The 22,301-nt window shown below is 38.2% G+C and overlaps 1 protein-coding gene and 1 long non-coding RNA gene across 6 annotated transcripts in view; one reads left to right on the top strand and one right to left on the bottom strand.

Moving 5' to 3' along the window:
• The first annotated feature begins 1,670 nt into the window (after nt 1-1,670).
• Nucleotides 1,671-4,935, top strand: LOC143899084 (uncharacterized). 3 transcript variants are annotated; one of them, XR_013257362.1, is made up of 6 exons: nt 1,671-2,009; nt 2,400-2,466; nt 3,440-3,524; nt 4,013-4,117; nt 4,197-4,310; nt 4,603-4,935. It is a non-coding gene; the product is annotated as an uncharacterized LOC143899084 (long non-coding RNA). The 3 variants fall into 3 exon arrangements; XR_013257364.1 differs by lacking the exon at nt 2,400-2,466; XR_013257363.1 differs by lacking the exon at nt 1,671-2,009 and having other exon boundaries at nt 2,111-2,466.
• A 261-nt stretch (nt 4,936-5,196) lies between these two features.
• LOC143899081 (uncharacterized) overlaps nt 5,197-22,301 on the bottom strand; it is a 31,024-nt gene continuing 13,919 nt past the window's right edge. For all 3 annotated transcript variants that reach the window (XM_077409059.1, XM_077409058.1, XM_077409060.1), the window contains 7 exons: nt 17,675-18,053; nt 16,781-16,949; nt 14,564-14,747; nt 13,881-14,140; nt 12,330-12,825; nt 12,086-12,223; nt 5,197-11,338 (listed from right to left, as the gene is read on the bottom strand). In XM_077409059.1, the coding sequence (XP_077265185.1) occupies nt 10,932-11,338; nt 12,086-12,223; nt 12,330-12,825; nt 13,881-14,140; nt 14,564-14,747; nt 16,781-16,949; nt 17,675-18,053 (2,033 nt within the window). In that variant the 3' untranslated portion in view covers nt 5,197-10,931. The remainder of the gene's footprint in view (nt 11,339-12,085; nt 12,224-12,329; nt 12,826-13,880; nt 14,141-14,563; nt 14,748-16,780; nt 16,950-17,674; nt 18,054-22,301) is intronic.

A 22,301-nucleotide genomic window follows, 5' to 3' on the forward strand; every position in this document is an offset into this window, starting at 1 on the left:
TTCCGCGCTATCGGGAGATAGCCGCCGCCGCGATAAAAATGGAAACTTCGGTTCAGACTGCGATACTGAAGAGCGATTTCTTCGATCCTGACAACATCGTCGACTGCAAGATAGCCGCGCTTTGTTTCCAATCCTTATAACGATGTCGCGTCTACGAAATGTATATATTCGCGCGAGCGAAACAATGTAAACGCGTTTGTATTATTTTTTGAATAAGTAAAAAAACTATATGCGTATCTCATCTGTGCGCTTTGTCTTTCTGTTTCTCCATTTTTCCCAAATCCGTATACCCATCTCCGCGCGACCGCGCTTACCCCCCGCGGTCGCGACGCGGATCGAAACGACCTTCGGTCCGAGAGTAAAAAAGAAAAGAAAAGAACACGACGACGACGACGGGCGCGCGAGACCCCCCCGCGAAACGAACCACCTCGAACGCGTCGTTCTCCCCACCTCCCGAAACGTCCAGAGGAACGACCTCGAACGAGTTCGAACGAGTTCGGACCATTCGGACGCGCCCGAACGCGCGCGAGCGACGACGACGAAGAAGCAAAAAAAAAACAAACAAAAAATATATTGGCCCGCGATTCTCCAAAACGGTCGGTAACGGCGCGAGCGCCGCTCCGAGCGCCCCTTCGGAAAACGAACGCGCGCGAGCGACGACGACAAATAAAAAGAAAAAAAACAAACAAAAAATATATGTGGCCCGCAATTCTTCAAAACGATCGGTAACGGGGGGCTTTGAACGCCCCCTCGGAAAACGCCCAAATCCCCGCAACGAGCCCCCGTTGGCGACCCTGCCCCGCGCCGAACCCTCGTTGGCAGCCCTGCCACACCCAACCTTACATAAAGTGTTCCTCTCGCGTCGCGCTCCCCCTCTCGCCCAGTTTTCTCTTCCCCCCGCATAGCCCCCCTCCGGTGACCCTTAACACCGTCCTTCGACCCCCTCGCCCACCGCTTACGGCGCTCCCCCCGCGGCAGCAGAACCCCCCCCCCGACCCCGCTAACCGCAACCCGAGATCCCTGGGCTCGGAGTATCTATTGCTTCCCTACTTTTACAGTTTTCCTGTTTTAACCAGAAAAACTGAAAGCGTAATTTGAAAAATGTTGGCTGTTTTGTAATGCATTTATTGTTAAAATGAGAAAAATGCATTAATGCGAATATAAGGGCCGGTATCACAGTCTCCGATTAACGTGATTCTCCCTAGATTCTCCGATTAAACTCACTCTTTTCGTCTCTTTCTAGGGGAATAGTTAGAAAGAGATGCAAAGTAAGTTTAATCGGAGAATCACGTTAATCGGAGACTGTGATACCGGCCCTAAGCCCTAAGAACGAGACGCGTAGTAGAGTGTAATAACGCCATGGCGTTCTTATCGCGCGCCGTTTTTATCACGTGAAGTTGACCGCGCGCGCGGTAAACGAAGCGGCTCCGCCATGTTGGCGGACAGTGCGAAGTGCGGACACACGGAACGGATCGGCTCCGGACGAGTCGGCCTGCGATTCATTTAATTAGTAAAAATAACTTATATTAGCCTTGCATGCATCATTCACTATAGTATCTATCGCGTAGTACAGATTTAGGGCGCTCGGGTATTGATATTACGTAAAAATACGTATATTTTGCGGTACTTGCTTGGCCGAAAGCGCGTCGCGCGGGCAATCGCGAAAGTGACGATCGTATTTTCCAATGTCGCGAATATCGCGGATATCTGCCCAAAATATTAATACGCCTATTCGCTAGAGTACAAAATAACAGTCGTAATAATAGCTGAACTATAATATTGATTCATTTTCGAAGTTCTCAGAAAATTCATAATCGCGAGAGCGAGACGCGAGCGACGCCGCGCGCCGTGCGGCGCTCCTCTTGGTACGAGAAGTTGCCCGCGCGGGAGACGAAGCTTCGAAGCGGCTCCGCCATATTGATTACGTTTTCTTTTCATTTCCAGAACGCGGCGCGCGCGCGCGGCGGGCACGAGACGGATCGGCTCCGGAACGAGTGGTCATTTAACTGGTAAAAATAGAGCACATATTAACTCTTTGCATGCATAATTATTCACTGCAATATCCATAGCGTAGTGTAGATTTAGCGCTTGGATATTGATATTTCGTAAAAATACGTATTTCACGGTACTTATTATTAATTCGGCCGAAGCCGAAGGCACGTCGCGCGGTCAATGATCGCGACAATGACGATCGTATTTTCCAATGTCGCGAGCATCGCAGATATCTATCCAGAATATCAATACGCTTATTCTAAAATGTAAAATAACAATCGTAATAAAAAGTTGAGTTTATGGTATATTTGCTCTTCGAATTTCGGAAAATGCATAATTACGAAGTTGAGAACGAGACGCGAGTTGTCCGTGCGGGAGGAGGTTTTGCTTTGTTCTTTCATTTCCAGAACGCGGCGGACACGGGACGGATCGGCTCGAATCCGGAACGAGTAGTGGCATCGCGACTTATTTAAAGTATAACATATATGTATTAACTTTGCATCTATTTACTGTAGAATCTATCGCATAGATTCGGCATTTGGATATTGATAATCTGTTTAAACGTGTATTTTGAAAGCCTTGTTCGGCCAAAGATCTATCGCGCGGATCAATCTAGCGACGCTGGCGTTCGCTCTTAACGCGCGAAACATTTTTTGCCGTCATCTTAAATACATTTTGTTGCATTTTTATTTTTGAAATATCGCTGATATCGAACGCGCGTATCATAATTTCTTCTTCTACTTTCATTTCTCCGTTGTCGCAATATAACTATTGCACATATTTTCAAGAATTTTTTTGTCATAGTAAAATGTATTGAAATATCTCGAAACTTTTATATATTATTTCCCATATATTGAAGTACATAAAAAAATTTTTTGATTTGGAGATATTTGGAGAATTTTGAATTTGGAGATATCGATCTATTTCTAATTTTATTATATTCTTCAGTTTTTCTCTCTACCCCTATTTCATATATAATTCGTTAAGATTTGGTTGGTTAATTCTGGAGTTATAGAAATTTCGGTAAATTTGGCACATACATTACATACACACACACATACATACATACAAACAGACATTTTTAAAACTGCAATTTTTCAACGTTTTAGAACATTTTAAACACATTCAGAAAAACAAAAAAAAATTTTTTAAATGAAAACAAAGCTTACTCTATGAGGAAGCAAAAAAGAAAAAAAATTTTTTTTATGTACTTCAATATATATGTGAGATAATATATAAAAGTTTCGAGATATTTAAATACATTTTATTATGACAAAAAAATTCTTGAAAATATGGCGAAATAAACGTATTTAAGCCGTGTGTCGTGTGTGATTAATATGGAGAGTATCATACAATAAAGTATGACAAAGCCACGCGATCATTATATTCTAGTGTAGTGATTACTTGCAATAGCATTCAATTGTAATCAATATTTTGTTTATTTTAGGATACGTTGTGAGTGCTACGATGAAATCAAATAGCAATGGGATAGAAGAGAAGAGAAGCCGAGGAGGCAGCCAGGTGTAGCAGAGGTGGGCATTTCATAATCTATAATCTTTCATGAAGTGTTACTGATGGAAATAAATATTTATTTGCTCAGTAGTTGCGTATCGTTTTTCAGATCACTATATAATGTAATAGTATATGCATCCTAATGTATAGTATTTCATCTTTAATATATTGTTTAATAAATAAAATATTTTGGGTCATTTTGAGATTTTTAAATATTTAATCAATTATTTATAACATGATTAATGTTAATAAATATGTATAAAATATTTACTTGTTAATATATATAATATTTCTAAATAATTATAAATTTATAATAGTTGAAATTATATTAGGATTAAATTTTTTTTTATACAAGTTGATATCTAAAAAGACATTTTTATTAAGACGTTAGTCTTTCATTATATATTTGTTGAAATTACGAATAAAGTGGTATACTTGCCTGCAAAAATTATTCTTTCATATATTTATTTTAGACATTATTTTAATTGAATTTTTTTGTATGTTACAGATCAATATAACTCTTCTGTTGTGTGATGCGTAAAAAAGAGGGTTTAGATGGAAGAACCCGAGGAGGATGGAATTAACAACCCGAACAGTCTGAGATACATCAGTGGTGAGTATAATTTACTTTTGTTATATAAAAAAATTTTGGTTATTTTCTTTTAATCGAATTGTTTATTTAAATGTTTTAGAAAATAACACGAAGAGTCGCATCGAGGGAATCCAAGCTGACAACTTGAGAGGACCAGCCCAAGAGGAGGAGGAGGCCTGGGAGAGGCATCGGGCACCAGCGGAACAACTTTGCGGTAAATATCATTTTTTATTTTTGGCAAAAGTAATTTTTTTCCTGTTTATTCTTCAGCCTTTTTATTTCACCATGATTTAGAAATAACGGAAGAAAAGGAGTAATTTAATATTTTATAAAAATTAATTCTTGTAAAGATCTTTTTCGGAAAAAAAACGTACAATTATTTAAATAAATATATAATTGAATAATGAATAAATAAAATGTTCGATGCGTATAAGAATTATTATGTTTTAAAACATTAAGTTTTCTGAACATTGTTTTAATATGAATTTTATATTTGTCTATTACAGAATCAACGTAGCTACGATTGCAGATATAATTCCGCTGTTGCGCATCGGGGTCGGTGAGTGATAAATATACATATTTGCGCTTTTTTTATTTCGGGTAATCGCGGTCATATCTGTAGGTATATTAGATAGAGAGATACGGATAGGTAGGAATACGGGTAAAAAATTGGATAAAAATCAGCAGAAAAAAAGCAGAAGTGCTTAGTGATTCTTTATAACATGATTGGTTCTCACTTTTAGTTTCTTGTTGGATCTAAGCAGCTATTTAAATGATGTTTCTATAATTGAAATATTTACAAAATGACAAATTTCATTCGGTTTCTGTTGATAATCCGCTGTCAGATTGTATCGACAGGCTTTGCCGGCAAAATACAAGTTTAATGCGGACACAGTAGATACCGAATCTGTTGCGATACCTGAGCAAACCGCTGCCAATCTGTTGTCATACCGCGGCCGCCGGTTTGTTTCAAATTAAATGTTTTTAATATTTCCAAATTGAATGAATTTCGCATTGCAACGAATGTTTTGTCAAGCGTTGTACACGAGTGATAAATTAAAAAAAAATTTGCGGGTTTGCGAGTTCAAGGAAACAACGACTAAACTATTCATCAATTTATTCGTGTGCAAATCAGCCACAAAGGAAAGATGCGCCGATCGATTTCATGATTCAACGAGGGGACAGATTTCGATTTTACATATGTATGAATCGGATATAAGAGCTACGAGTTTTTAGTTTCTAGAAATCCACAGTTCCAGCTGCAGCGCACAGCAGCGAACGCACCATCAACCGCTATTCGATTTCGATTGTGCCCCGAATGCTTTGACAATCTCGATAAAACTATGTAACTAGAATAATTTATACAACTCAAAATCTCTAACATTTCGAAAAAACATTTTATGCATAACTCCATAAAATTATCTCCATTAAATAAAGTTAAGAATTGCAGACGAAGTTAAGAATTACAATAAAAACATGATCGGAAATATGGAGCGATTCTATTAACACTTTATAGCGAAGAGAATAAATCTGAAGGTCTTCTTCGAGTCTGAGATTACGTTCCAATTTTATCCCAATTTCGAATAATTTGTAATTTGTTTAGAACAATGCTACCCAAGATTTGTAATTCTGAGCACGTTAGCTTTTTTCCATCTTTATTAAGAAAAAAGAAGGTGGTAGGCGTGAATGGCTGTATTCAGCGCTGGACTATAGAACGTTTCCTCGTCCCCGATTTCCGCGAAGAATCGATACGTGATGGAACGGTCGCGTAGGTGTTGCATCTGAACGTGCATAACTGTTAGAAAAGGCAGACCCGATTTTGATTTTCGCACTTCAGCCTGATCTGCTTTCGAGGACGATTCGCTTGCTCGACCGGCGATCGGATAGTCAAAAATGCGGATTGCAAGCACGTGCGATCGCCGTGCGGTCGTAGGGTGGCAGATCGGCTCTCCGCGCCAAATGTCACATCGCTCTTCCACGATTCGAGCTGGGAGTATACAGGGTATTTCTGAAAAAATGTTCAATAATTATATAGCACTATTCCTTATCAAAAATTGAGTCAGAAAACCCGGAACCATTTTTTTCTATAATATTTAATAGAATAGTAATTATTATTGAGTAAAGTTAATTCAGTCGGCGTTGTCCTTTCAAGGCATATTAATTTTAATCTTGGTTTAACTTCTTCTAGTTCTAAGAATTAGAAAAAGGTAAAAAGTAAGTTAAACCGAGATGAAAGTTAATCAATATTAGTAGAAATGGACATCACTGACATACATCAGTCTAAAAATGCTAATTAGATTAACTTTACTCAATAATTATTGCTTTATTACGCATCATAGAAAAAATCAGGATGACCTAATTTTTGATAGCATTATATAATGATTAGTAGGTACTCTTTAAGAAACATCCTGTAAATCGCTTACTACAAATTTCTTCCTTTGAAATCTTTTGATCGCTACTCATCTCGTACGTAAAAGCGCATAATGAGTCCCGCCGAGATCGTTACTCTCATCCCGATCATTCGAGTGCAATTTTTTACGTCGCGCAGACTCCCGGTTTTCAATCAGATTAATCGTCTCGCGAATCGAGGAATTTGCTCGCTCGAAACCATCTTAAATTCATATATATCCTTTAAAAAATATATATGATTAATGCAATTTTCTCTTTCGGAGATACACGCGTTTGAGATCGCTTCAACGAGCCTTTGAATAAACTAAACGAGCCTTTAAATTACATGATTAATACTCAAAAGAATTCGCAGGATGCAGAACGAATGCATCGTCCTTGTTATCTTCCTCGTTACTCGTATATCAGTCGAGCCGAGAGTCTCGGAATCGGCGTGGATACTAGACAACTTCAAGGAGAATTGGGCAACCGTCACACTCACATTTTAATCTTTATTGTAATAGACTGCACTGAATTTTTCATCGCACACTTTTACTTTCTTGCTCTTCCTCTTTTAACAAAAAGTGTCGCGAGTGCGCGTCTCTTCCGCAACGTCTGTCATCCGTCCTTTCACGCTTCTCTCTCTCTCTCTCTCTCTCTCTCTCTCTCTCTCTCTCTCTCTCTCTCTCTCTCTCTCTCACTCACTCTTTCCCATTCATCTTTCTCTTTCTCTCACCATTTTTGCTTCAGCTCACTCTCTTTTTACGTACAACGAGCCGCGTCGTAAGAGACGTTTCATCGTTTCGCACGCTAGTCGAGGCATATAACAAAATTCGATATAGACTACAACAATAATAACGTTTTTACTACACACCCTTCTCACGCACACACCCAATCACGCGGTCTCACGCACCCTTATCCATCGCACGTTGTCGATCAAATACAGTTCGTAGATACCGTTACATGATGGGATATTCGCGGCGTCGGCGGTTCCTACCGCCGACACAATGAGCATCACATGTGGTGCAATATTTGTTTGTTCTCTCTCTCTTTCTATCTCTCCTCTTCCGCTCTTTTTCTCCTTGTATTTCCTATATACAATTCAATTTTTTGACATTCTCTCTTTTTTTAAGATATTAGTAAATGATAGTTACCAGCATTCTATCTACACCGTAAACGATTTAATAGTTGATTCTTCTCTCCTTAACGCTACCGTGCTAATTAATCTTTTATTTATCATTTATATCACATTGTTCACATTATTCATTTAGCTTGAGTGCTCAGTGCTATACTATCTTTAGTTTCCTTCCGTCTCTCGACCCGTTTGGTTATCCTCGCTAACGCAATTATTATTTACATGAGGCTATTACATCGCTTAAAATAGTTAACCGACAGAAGTTTCAGTCGCGGCTAAACAGCTGATTGCGAAATGTCACTTCCGCAACATTTCCCGCTCGATCACATTTCTTTTCTTTCTTTTCACCTTTTTCCGTTTCAGTCCCGCACAGTTACAGTTGTGTTCCTGCATGTTTTGTGTGTGTATGTGTGGTGTGTGTATGTGTGTGGTGAGTGTGTGTACACGTGTCACAGAGTATGCAGTACAATCATTTGCATCCATTGCACGACTTGAGGTCTCGTCAAATAAAAGCGTCCGCGTCGAAAATAATTCAACAAAACCGTTTTCTTTTTTTTTCTTTTTTTTTTACTAGTACCTCGAACCGGGTTTTTGCTCGGTCTTTCACCTTATTGCAAATTGAATTTTCCCGTTGTGTCCCGAACACTAAGAAGCGCGTGATACGACAATGGACAATTAACTTTATCAAGCACATTAATGTAATTGATAAACTTCTCCCCTCTTTCTATTGAGGCGCCAGCAGATTAAATAACAATTCGGGAGATTCGTGTACTTGGAATATAACGATCTAAAATTTAAAAAAAAGAAGGAAGTCTACAGATTGATTAACGTAAACAAATTGTATAATCTACAGCATGAAGAACTTTTCTTATATAGAGTTTCTGTCGAGTCAGCGAAATATCTGACTGCCTTGAATGTTGAACAATGTTGATTCAATCGAGATACGTTTGTGTGACCTTAGCCCGTTAAAAGGCACGCATTTACATCTTAACTTGAATCATTAATCATACCATTCGCGATTAAATAATTTAAAGGATACAAAACAAGTTTGCACGCGGATAGGAGATAGGTACTAGTAATATGCACAAACTGAGAACTGGCATTCGAGGGAGAGAGAGATCGTCAACAATCGCGCGTGCGAGGAGGCAAGGAAACGTTATTACAATCACACGTTGAATCATATCGGAAAAGTATCTCGTTGCGTGAACGTCACACAATGAGAATATCAATTGTTACATGGTTTCGTAGTGATAAATGTGCACTTCCAATGAGTTCATTGTTCCAGTCACTGTTGACGATCTCGTCGCTAGAATACCAAACAGAGACGTACAATACGATCTTACAAAAGCGAATGAACGTACGAAAGATCGTTCGATATATAAGGAACAGATCAAAATTACATTAAAATTGAAATTGAGATTTCCCATTCTATAAACGGCTTGTCATTCACCTCGCAACTTCTTCACCTGCAACTTTCACCTTCCAATAAATTTCATATAAAACTGTGGCATATGTAAGACGAAGGGATCTGAATCGAATCCAAGTCAGCTTCTCTCACACGAAACCACGCATCACCCTCGATCAGAAAAAAATATAATAAGAACTACGTTCAAATTTATTTATTTTTCCATATAGTCATCATTAAAATTGAGATATTTAACCCAACATTTCACAAACGACAATAAACATTTGTAGATCTTATTGTATCTTTCCCTATTTTTCTATTTTTTTTTCCATGTAGTTTTGATCTGTATCTTTATTGGACGATTCTCATGCATACGGAAAATAATGAAAAATAATGTAATAGATATTTCGATAAATGCGTGCGATCGTTCTAGTTTTCCAAACAGTTGTGAGCATTATCATTCCCTTCTATTCTACTCGAGATGTTCTCGGTTATTATGCAAAGATCGCGTTACAGAAATGAAATGTTTGTACAAAAGCATGGAACGTTAAGATGCACACGTATTCACGAGACAGATCACAATGATGACGGCGACTTAGAATATACATTTCTAAATCCTTTCCATGTGACGAAATCTGAGAATGAAGAAATCAATATGTTCGTAGCGCGTTGCAATTATGCATTCGTGAAAAGCGCGATAGCGATTCGTATAATACGCATGTAAACATATAATAAATACAGAGGAATAAATACTTAATATGTATTACTACAAACCTATATAATCTGTTGCCACCGTTTCTAAATAACTTCTGCCTTTATCATCGATTTAACAAGATTTAATGCATCTTGCGATTGAATTGTCAAAATTAAACAGACGGATCTCTACATAGAGTTCAATATCCGTTCTCCACAGCCGTTTAATCAATTTTAAGACACAAAACTCATCGTAATGTTCGATTTTTCAACCTTTACTCGCTAAATAATTAAATCCAAACCATTCCGTGCTATTTCATTAGACATGAGCCTTTACTTTTAATTTAATATCATTCTAAGTGTACCGTCATTATCATTTCCTGTGATACTTCTTCAAGTTGCAGTAAGATATGATGAAACTTGTCAATTTAAGTCTTACAAAATACAGTCAAGCAATTTAAAAGTTATGCAAAAAATAAAATTTGTTCCATTGCAAGTCAAAGCCTTCTCTTGTTTTGTTTCATAGGAAAAAATATTTTGGATTCACAAAGTAACATAAAACACTTAAAAAAAAGAGTTATCTGTCAAAGTAAGCATAATGAAGAAATTCCCGACTCGAGAATATAACGAAACAATGATCCAAATAGCGTACGAGACCGGAAGCCTTAAAAGTTTTAAAAGCGTCAATTCGTCACCACGTTCGTAAACGTGAAAGCTTTTTCATTCTTGGACACTCGGGCTTTGTCATAAATTAATTGTTTAAACTTTACATTTAATTTACTCGCGATAAACTATCCTCCTTAATCAAATCAAGGTACCGTGTATAATATATATATCGCATGTGTTGAGCAAGGACTTTTTCTCACACTTTCTCAGTCGATTTACTCCTCGGAAGAGCTCGTATTTCGAATGTCAGTCCTCATGGGACACAAGTGACATCTCAGAATGCAAGACCATTTTGATGTTAGAAGTAGCACAATAGATGAACATTCTTCTCCCATAACATTCCTTCACGGTATTCACTATCTGTCGTAAAAGAATTCCAGATTCAAATCGCTTATTCTCGTTAATTCATCGCTAACACATCTAAGCGATTCCAACAGATGACAAAAGATAGATTTACTTCAGACAACGTAGAGATTTACTCGAAAAACACCGGTAAATCGTATTTTGATATTCCAGCGCGATCAGATTAATTTCGCCTTTCCTTGAGTCTGTCAGACGGTCGAATTTGAGGTCGAAGAGGGTTGCGTGCTGGAAGCCGTTGCCGCCGTCGTTGAGGCCGCCGTCGACGTTGACGGTGAGCTCACCACGACAACCGGTTTCACTAAAGTCGTGGTGTTAAGATACTGAGCGTTTACGAGCGGCATTTGTCCCACGGACTTGAGAATCGGCGTAGTGATCATCTTTCCCGCAAGGCTTGACGGTGCCAAGATGTGAGCGGTCACCTGGCTACCTTGGGAGACAACGGTCATTGGCGTGACGATTGGAGTCAGGCCGGAGAGAGGAGCGTGCTGACCAACGATGTGGGCTATACTCTCTGTGGACGGAGAGTTCTGCATCATTGTCGAGGTTGGTTTACCTGCGGCGGCTTGAAGTGACACTCCGTGACTTAAAGTTAATCCTGTAACCGCAAGATAATGAGCATAGGGATGGGATCGAGTTCAATATGTAATTAAAGATCCAAGTGTCAAATCCAACAATCAAGTTTTATTTTCTAGAATTCGAATAATATTCATAAGAAATAATATTGATATTTTATACATTAGACTTGCAAAATAATCGATCCCGAATTAGTTACTTTCACATTTTTAAACGAGTTGAGTACCTGCAGGATTTGCGAAATGTACTTTAACATATAAATTTCTAAAGAATCGAATCTTTTACAAATAGTACTCGAACTCTAACAAAAGAATCAAGTTGTCAGTTTAAAGAATGTAATGTGTAAAGATTTTAAATAATTTGTATTCTATTTTTTAAATCATGGTCAACGATTGTCACTTTAAATGTTTTGATTCGAAGAAACATAAAATGTCTAGTAAAATACTCATAAAAGGTTCCAACATATTTGATCTAGGTTCAAGTGCACCTGGAAATAATACTCTTGTTATTCGAGGTACTCGTAGAGGATTCGAACCATTTTGTCTAGGATCGAGCCTACTTAAAAATGCTGCTTTTAGTTTTTGAAGTGATCATAGACAGTTCAAAACTGCGCCAACAGATTTAACTACTTGTATTATAAAATTAAATCTGCTAAATAAATGTATCAAGCTTTCTTTGCCGTGCTGTACCGTACAACATTCGTATAGAAACGTGAACGAATATTTCGAATATAATGGAACTAGTATGCACGTTGCGCTGTCGTACGTACCATTTGCTGGAAGTATGTTTAATTCCGCACCACCGGGAAGTCTTGTCAATTCCGAGCCGTTACCGCCGACGAGCGTTACACCACCGACCATCTTATGCGTGTTCTGCGTATCTCCCGTTCTTATTCTTGTCTGGGCGTCTACAATAAAGAAACGATTATTATTTGAGCAATCCAGAGCTCATGTGCAGACTCTTGCGAGATCAGGCCGTCTATGTTAAATCTGCCTACAAAAACGTATACTCACTCGACACATTTAGCGCGGGCGAATGCGTGGCGAGAACCAATGATCGACCCTCATTCCCCGAGTGCACGAAGGTAACGGGTCTAACATCGCTCGCGGATGACTGGACGGCCAGTGCGAGCGGCCTATCGTTGTTGGACAGATTGGAGTGCACGAACGTCACTCGGTTGTCGTTGGCGGTGGATGAGTGAACGACCAGTACAGGCCTCGGTTCGCTTCCAGTGTTCGACTGCACGGCGATTAGCGGCGGTCTGGACTGATCCGAGGAGTTCTGCACCGCCAACGTCAAAGGTCTTGATTCGTTGTTGCCGGTGGTGTGGGTGACCAAAAGCTGCCGCGTATCCCCCGGTATTACCCTGAGTCCCGGTCCGATGTGCTGCAAAGCTGGCACGATGGTAGCGAGACCCTGACTCGTGTTCAACATCTGGGCGCTGATCGGTAGGTGTAGCTGATGCGGCTGTTGCATTATACTGGCGGTAGGCGACGTAGTGACCTTCTCCTGAAACGAAAACACCATTCTGTCTATCCTTCTGTAGGTCAATCTTTAACACTTTTAATGCTGATGAATCTATATATATATACATATATATAATTTTTTTTTTTGCATTTTGGCAAATTTACTTGGGATGCGCTTTACGAGCTTTCATACATGTGTTTCAGTAAAGGGCTAAATGAAAATGAAGGAATAAACTTGCTTTTTGCGAGTTATTTACAAAAAGTCATTAATATCTTGATTTTACAAAGTCAAGATATTAAATTTTTTCCTTTTAACTACATCTGTTAACAATTTTCTGCAAATTGCTCACTGCAAAGTTCATTAAAAAATCCTAAAACATATTTATATGCTTCCTTAAATAATTTTAAAAATTCCGTTCAATAATTTTTAAAGAAACAATTTAAAAATTTAGAATTGATATTACCGTAATTTAATTTTATCTTAGGCTAATAAATTCTCTGAGACCTTGACTTTTCCCAGTTCATTTCACGGTTTGTCCTGATCATTTAATTCCCTGACTTTTTTCGGTTTTCCTTGACCGCTAACAAATCTAGTAAGTGATCATTTGTCCTTGTTAACTAGGTCTAAACAGATGTATGAAAAAGTATGCGCAATGAGTATTATTGTCAGTTACACTACGGGAATCGTTCAACTTTGGATAGTTTCGAAATAATTATTTTAGTGATAGATAACAAGTCGTTAAATACATGTATTTAATACATCTATCACAATAAACAGTATGAAATTACGGAGTGTGAGAAACTACCGTTTCAAATAAAAAGTTAAAAGAAATATTTATACGACGTTCAATGCTGGTCAAATCCAACATAGGCAATTCTAAAAAAAAAAAAAAAATGAAACAAAGTGACTAAGAAGGCATGTCACACGTTTTCAAAGCCATTTCCAGTCAACAATCTGTAAGCGGCTCTGCAAACGCGTGGTGATTTGTTGTGGCACCAATTTATTGTGAAATCGCAATATTTGCGATTTCGCCTTGGATGTGGTGCGGGAAAATAACTTTGTCGTTTCGTCCAGTTCGGGGAGAGGGGAGAACGTACCTGCGTTGGAGTAGAAATGCTGGGTGCGGATACCATTCCAGCAGTCGAACTCACGGGAGGGCTCTCCCTGGAACCTCGCGCAAGATCCTGCGTTTGGCAAACGATACCCGCGGTCGCGGTCTGATTATGAATATTGGAAGTCGTGCTAGTGGACTGCAATGCTTGCGGGGAACTGGCCGTCGTTACGCTGTTTAGACTGCTCGTGCTGCTGTACCTTGTGCCACCCCGTGGTAGTCCAATAACATCAACCTCCGTACTTTCTGAGATTTTTTAAAGAAAATCGGTTAAAAAGATGTTGATAAAATAAATAAACTTTCTTTCACAAAATAAAGAAAAATTATTTTGACAATATAGAAGAACTCTTTTCAAACAAGAATAAATAAAAAAATCAAAAGTGGACGTTTAAGAGAGAGTAGAATAGAAAATATTAGAGATAAGATCGTGAAATTTTTTTTCTCAAAATAACATTTCCACAGATTTTTCATTAAATATTTTTGTTAACAATATCAACAATATCTCGCTATATTTTTTATGGCATAACGTCTTTAAACTTCAGATAAAAGAGGGTTGAAATATAAATCTGCCTGCAAAGCAAAGGAGAAGTTTTACTCGTGAAAATCCTTCCATAAAAAGTAATCTCTGTGACATGACGAAATTTTTTTAATATCACAAATATATCTCACCGTTTTTTACGGTCACCGCATCCGTCCCGGGATTCTGTTCCAGCAAAAGAGAATTAATGTCTATAGGATCCCAATTTGCATTGAGTTCTTTCTTCAATGCCACCAATCTCTGTTGAGCCGCGATCTTCTCTCTGGCGAGCCTCTCCATCTCATGTTCGTAATCTCGTTCTTTCTTTCGCAATGCCTGCGGCACGAGAAGAAACATTTTGCATTATTAAAATAATTCTCTCTCAAACATTAACATAACACCTTTATATAACAAATATAATGTTTTTTTCTTCCCTTCGATGTATATACTGCTAGCCGAAAGCTTGGAATCGCATATAACATTCAAAAATATTCCAGTAAAACACTAACTACTTAAAAGTCTAATTTATGCCTTATTTAATATTTTTTCTTAATTTTTTTGAAAGTAAATGGGCATTGTGTGTGTATATTTAACACAGTTGTGATTAACATAGCGTTGTTTAATTTAAAAAAATGGACGTAGTTAGTCTATCAATAGTTTAATAAATATGCTATTCTGATATATTTAGCTCTGCCGACCAAAAGTTTGAGACGATTAATTGAAAATGTCTACTATGTGAAATAAAATCAAACTTATGCATTATAATTTAATATTTTTATTATTTTATTCATTGATGTGAAATGAATGGGCATGCATAGTCTATTTTTTTTTTATTAAACCATCATAAAGCTTTTTTTCCAAAATTGAACTGGTGACTATTTTAAGAGATAGGTTGAAGAGTCCGTTAGAAAAAATAGATAAACTTGTAGCTAGATCATCTAGATTAGTAAAAAAAAGTGATTGCATGTAAGAGTGGCTTCTCTTTGACAACAAAAGTGTCTAATATTCTTTTCGTCATGTAAAAAATATTTTCTGTACAACTTTCAAACATTTTGTATTGCGTTTAGATAACTTCGACGTTGACGCCCTTGTCACTTTTGATACTGTAGCGAAATGCATCGTGCGTAACTGCGACGGCGTCGGACGATAAAAGTCCAGAGAGCAGCGCGTTGCTGGTTGCTGTTACGTGCCGCGTAGCGTGACACCGATGGCCGTGCGGTCACGTGGAACCGATATAGGTAATGCCTCTCGTACAAAAATGCAATACGCACGGAGATGATACGATATATACGGAAGAAAAAAAGGGAGGACGCGGAAATCACAAGGGGGAGGATTAAAGAAACAACGCGAGATGAAGGGAAGAGGAATTTTCACGTAGAGAAATTGGTTACAATTAATGTCGAAATGTAGTGCAAGATGCAGCTTCCGAGTGTCTTTCCCTCACGTCACGCCGTCTCGAGTTGACAATTGTTGCTGGAGGATCACAGTTTGTCTTGTGACGGCCGCATTTTAAAACGACTACATTATTCTCGACGATGAGTTTCAACAATTTGCACATCGACCACGAATGAGATCTCGCGGGTATAAGTTTAATTCGCGATGCGACACGCGTCCGCGTTAAATCGCTGTGCGGAATTTTTGCGCGCAGTTGCACGCAACTGTAAATTTATTCGACAATGAATATAAGAATTCACAATGCGCACTGTTACGTGCCGCAACTGTTACCTTAGGATTTTAAGATTTCTAACGCTTTTTTTCCCCAACAATGTCTAATATAATTAGGGATGGGATTAAGTTCAACATGTACTTAAAAATCCAATAATCAGTTTTATTTTCTAAGATTCGAGTAATATTAATTTAATCATATTTTTACGATGTTTTTAATTTCGCCTGATAATATTTGGCAAAATTATCAAAAAATAATATATTAAAATCTGTAAATTGTTTTATACAAAAGTTTTGATTCGAAGAAACGTAAAATTTTTAGTACAGTATTTATTCATGAAAGATTCAAACATTTTCATATCTAATTTATATTTGATTCAGATTCAAGTCCATTTGGAAATAATATACTCTTGTTTTTCCATTTCGTCCAAGTTCGAGATTATACTTAAAAGTATTGCTTTTATTTTTCGAAATAACCTTAGACTGTTCGATAGTACGCCAACAGATTTGAACCTATACTTGTAAAATACTTAATTTCATCGCTAAAATATAAAATCCCATTAAACCTTTGTCTTATAATCTGTGTTGCAATCTTTGAATCTTTTCTCGAAATACTCGCAATACATAATATTACTCCTATCCAAATAGATCTTCGTTCTTTACTATAAAAATCATCGCATTTTACGTAACAGGCTGCAACTTGCCTGTATGTACTTGTTTGCTGCATGGAGAATAGAGAGGTTTGAAGACTTCTTTTCGTCTTGCGCCGGTAGTTGCTTCTTTAGAAGTTCAAAACACTCCTTCAGATGCGCCCTTCGATTTTTCTCCAACTTGTTGTGTACTTCCCTGGTGCCGGCCCGAATCACGCATGTTCTGCAATGAGAAGATATGAATCGTAAAACAATAAGTTGGGTGGGATAAATAAAAGAATTAATTCCCTTTCTCCCTCTCAATCCTATATTTATGAATTTAGGGTAGCGGTTTTGCAGTTACGGTGCTTTTCTACGTGATCTATACGACGCGATCGTGTAACGCCACGCATTACCGCCGCGCGATGCAACACGCTGAGCGACGCGTCGTGCACGTGCCATTCACCCTGGACACGTGCACGGCGTAAATAGGTATAGCCGGCTGTAACGTCGGCGACGGCGTCGCCTCGTGCACGGAGAGGAGCGGCAAGGAGAGAAGATGAGGCGAGAACGCGCGAAGCAACAGGCTGACGTATCGACTCGCGGTGGAATGTGTCGGTGTCGCCGCGTAAGCATGTGTCCATCATAGGCAGACATTATCGCGTCTATTTTAGACGGATTCGAATATAACAGCATTGATAAGGCATAACGCAAGAAATAACTAAATTAATAAAGCCTCCTCCTAGTTTGATTCTTAGTCCAATTTTTAATTCTTACAATATCTCAGTTCTCAGTTTGATATTGGCGAAACCAGATTAGCTCGCGATACGGTTAAAAATAGAATTGTTCCGTCGCAAAATCACCTAAATGTTACCATGGAAAATAATCTGGATTTACAATATATCTCTAGAAGGATTGAGAGGACGCGAAAATGAAGTAAAGAAAAATAGAAAAGTTAGGCGAGCTTACCCGGATCGGTGTTTCTTATTGTCGTTGTTCGTTTCAACGTCGACAACGAGATTACCCGTACTTTGCTGGGACTGATTCGGATTGTGATTCTCCATATAATGATTATGTATGCTATGATGATCACTATGATGGTGATGTTGCTGTTGTTGCTGGTGATGTTGCTGCTGTTGCTGTTGTTGTTGTTGCTGCTGCTGCTGCTGCGGCTGTTGTGAATGATGATGGTGAGGGTGAGGATGATGATGAGACACGGAATGGAGCGCAGTCAGTTGAACAGAATTTGATCCGGTTGACGATGGCGTGGCTCGCGTGCTGGAGACCACGGAGGTACCTCGGGAAGCTATCGTAAGACTCATTCTGCTGTTCTCCAACGGTTCTTCCTCTGCAACATCATTAGAATGACTTTAGCTAGACCGTTAAAAAGCGACCGAAGAACTTAACTGCATACTTTGAAGAAATAAATTTTAGCAAAATATTTTTATTCATTTAAGAAAGCTCAGAAATTATTTCCAGTACTTTGTAACATGTAATCTTAATTTTTTTCAAGGTACAGGTTTAAAACGATTCATAAACGAGCTCTTCAATTAAAATAAAAAATATATAATATATATCTATATATTCGCATAACTTTATGTATTATATTAGAGGGACGAGCATCGCGTCATTCGGGAAGTTCTCGAGGCGAGACGACACTACAGCCAAAATTTTATTGCCCCGGCTCTATCGTATTATCCCTTTCATTCTGGATATAGACACACATTCACGGAGGCACTACGATTCCTGGCATTCCATAGATGCAGACGACAAAGCTCCCGGCTTGCCATTCTATTCTACGCTCTCGAGCTTGAATGGCCACGCTTTCGCCTAAGATTAGCGCAGATATTCTCTGGAGTGACGATGGCTTCGAGCGAGCCAATCATTTTGTCAACGATTTATTCCTTGCCTAGAGCACCGAAAATTATAATCTATTTGATAATTCACTTGGCCATGTTTGCAGCTTAACATCAAATATTATTTTATTTATAATATTTAGAATAATTAAAAAAATATAATCGGATACGTGATTTATTATACGTGCATAAGCAATCGAATATATGGAGTATAATTTTGTTGCGTGGGTTTTATTTACAAGAAAATCAGTTTTGAAAATCAAATGACGCGAGATTCTCCTGTTATTGTTCAACATAATTAATTTTTAATCACATTGTGATATAAATCGCCCAATGATCATCACGGGCATAAAAGTAATAATTTTCACATAGATAACAACGGCCGAGCTACCATGTGATTTAACGTTCGAACGAATTCCGCTTGTAATGCCCATGGAATATCCACGCGTAGAATATTTACGCAAGAATATCTTACGCCCTAAGGAATATCGCGCAAATCTTTGAGCAGCGATTTATACGCCTCGCCTGGACGAGAGAGGATAACAAATTCGCGAACGGCCGCAACGTCTCGCTACCGAGCACGAAAAGAGAAACTTCCTCTCTCCATCGTCGGCACGATAAATTAGCGCAGCACGTGTACGCACATGCAGCTAGTCCATTCATGTGCGAGTCGACTTGGCAGCGGCCGCCCCGTCGCATAGCTCGCGTCTCTTCCTAAATCTATTCCTAACGCCCGAAGACGTGAATCGCGAGCGTATATCCACGCGAGAGAGGACAACGAGAAACCGAGAAACTGACGACGGCATTGGGGGTACATCCATTGCCTTTCGAAATTAATTGCAGACGGTTAATTCCTATGTATAAACGCGTATGCATCTATGCATGTATCTAATGCTGATTTGTGTCGCTTCGCAATCCAGAAATCTTCACAGAGCACTTTAATAATTTATTAAACCATCATTTCGATATTGTGCTGACTGCTGTTAATAACGTCCATATATATACAGAGTTCTTCATAAAATTTTGCGGCATTAATTTCGACGGCAGATCTACGGATAAATCTGAAATCAATTGTTCGTCGGTGAAAATTCAAATGCGATCGGCGTTTATAATAATTTTCAATTATCTTTTTGTCACACACATCTTCGTGTAAATCTTTACGAATCAAGATTATAAAATATACTTAAAATTAAATACAATAAAGTTAATTTGACAAATTTATAAATATACATATAAAGATTTTAAATCAACTTACGATTATATAATCATAACGATTAATAATCTAATACTTGTAATTATTAAAAAATAATATATTTCAACAAATTGTCGCTTTATACAAATGTTTTAATTCGAATAGACGTAAAATTTCTAGTAAACTACTCGTAAAAGATTCCAACATTATTGACCTAGGTTCAAGTGCACTTGGAAATAATACTCTTGTTTTTCGAGATACTCATAGAGAATTCAAACTCATTTCGTCCAGATTCAAACTTATACAAGATACTTAATCTTATCACTAATTGTAAGTAGTATTAAAGTGTCAGTCTAATAAATCAAATCATCGCTGATCGCTGCGAGTCGAAAATGTTCCTCGATTTTGAATTGACACAAAAGGTTTTCTCCGCCTTTTTGCATCGCGAATCGCGAGTTAAAGTGCGTTAAACATTTCTCGTGTATACATTCGATCAATCTTCTATAACAAAAATGCACAAAACGCTATTAGACTAGCAAGTCCAGAGCGAGAGAATTGCCACTCGTTCTCTAGTTTGCAGTAATAAATTTCGTACTCGGAGTATTTGCATGTTCGCTCACATGCGAGCGGAACCGCGGCGTGATTTTCCTTTCAAATGATATGCCGATCGGTTCAACGGGATTTTTTTCGCGAGCACACGAGTTTCCAGTAGTTTATTTGGCGTGAGGAATGTATAATATATGTTACAGGATAGCGTCGCATCCGCGCCGGGACTACTCGAAAAGTATTATTATCGTCGTATCCTATACGTGTCTGATTTCTTGAAAGCTTATACGGTACGCACTGCACTCTTCGATGCATATGCGTTTGAATATTTCGAAATAGAAACTTGTTAAGCGATAACTCGAAAACTCTCGTTTCTCACATTAGAGAATTTTATTACATTAAAATTGCGTAAATTTGTAACGTCACTGACGAATCTACGCATAAAAAGTATCAAATGTGCATCCATTTATAGAAATTCCAATTTTGTTAATTGACAAGTGTTACGTACGCATAATTCTATTACAATGTTTAACTCCAATGTGTAAAAGTCACGTTACACTTATTGCTTGATTGCATATTATATTGTTACGATGACACAAATAAATAAGCGGTCGGGAATAATGTCGATTCTACTGTATTCTGCATACATCGGACTTGGGCGGATATCATCGATCGTATATCAGTTGTCCGAGATACTGAATCAATATATGTATTAATCAATAGTCCGTTAATCAGCGTTCCCTGCGAATATAGAAATAGATCGGGAATGGAATTTTAAAGAACTGTCCGCGGTCAATAATTCAAAAGTCACGTTCGCGAGTCACGATGGACTGTCGATTTCGGGACAAATCGGCGAAACTTTTATTCCGCCGGGAAAAAAAATCCATTCGCGGGAGCAACGTTCGAGAATGCACGTCATTTACGCTGACGTAACATATGATTTCCTCGTGAGAATGACTGCGCCGGTTAGAGAACGCGTCCTTCAGAAAACCGTTCCATTCTCCCTTTCTTTTCACTTAACGAGAAAGAAATCCACGTTGTAGTCATCTGCGCGTATTTGCGTATAATCCACGCGTTTAAGCAATCAGATGCAGTGAAACGTTGGTTATCGATTAAACGAAACACCGTGAAATGGACCTAAAATATATAATTCTTATATTATTGTACTAATCGTTCTTGAATTTACACCTTTATTCCACGTACTAAGCAATATTTAAACAAATAAACTTTTTTTTTTCATGTATTCTTTATTTTCGTCAGTCCAGATCGGTTGTCTGAGAATTTGCCCGTCAGCAATTACGTGAAACGTTATCAACTCTTTTACAATGTTTTACGAAGGTTTATTAATATATATTCACGCGTGGAAGGGAAGATAGAGAGAGAGAAAGAAGGGGGAGAGGAAGAGAGAGAGAGAGAGAGAGAGAGAGAGAGAGAGAGAGAGAGAAATGTAGCAGCCGCCCCCCAGTTCTGCACTTGGCAATAAATAATTAGTAATAAACAAATCTTGTTTACCGCGCATTATATACGCTGGGTAGAACCGTTGCGTTGGTTTCACCAATTTCACCGATCATATTATACAAAATATCTCGCTCTATTCACGAATGTTGGCACAGGCACGCTGCATCTATGAATATCGAGTTCAGATAAGCAATTGTTCCTTCTTTCTTCTTCTTTTGCTTTGCCAACTTGAGTTTTTTTTTCTTAAAAATCAGCGGTCCGTACTGCCTATACTGGCGTATAACATAATATTTACATTCCTCGCATTTTCTACACTTTGCATATCTCATTTCTCGCACGCTCAACTTGATAGTCGCGAGGTATAGGAGCTATTTGACTTGGAAATACTCTACGAACTATAAATAGTCCGATTTCCATATCTTGTATCCGCAGACATACTTCAAATTCATGGCCCTTGACGATCCTCGTCGAAATCACCACTGGGCGAATTCGCGTCGTTTTTAGAAAATGCATGCATTGCAAAGTAGTGATAAAACAAGCCAAA

Source organism: Temnothorax americanus, unplaced genomic scaffold (genome assembly GCF_048541705.1).
Source record: "Temnothorax americanus isolate GAGA-0224 unplaced genomic scaffold, ASM4854170v1 Scaffold25, whole genome shotgun sequence".
Lineage (NCBI taxonomy): Eukaryota > Metazoa > Arthropoda > Insecta > Hymenoptera > Formicidae > Temnothorax > Temnothorax americanus.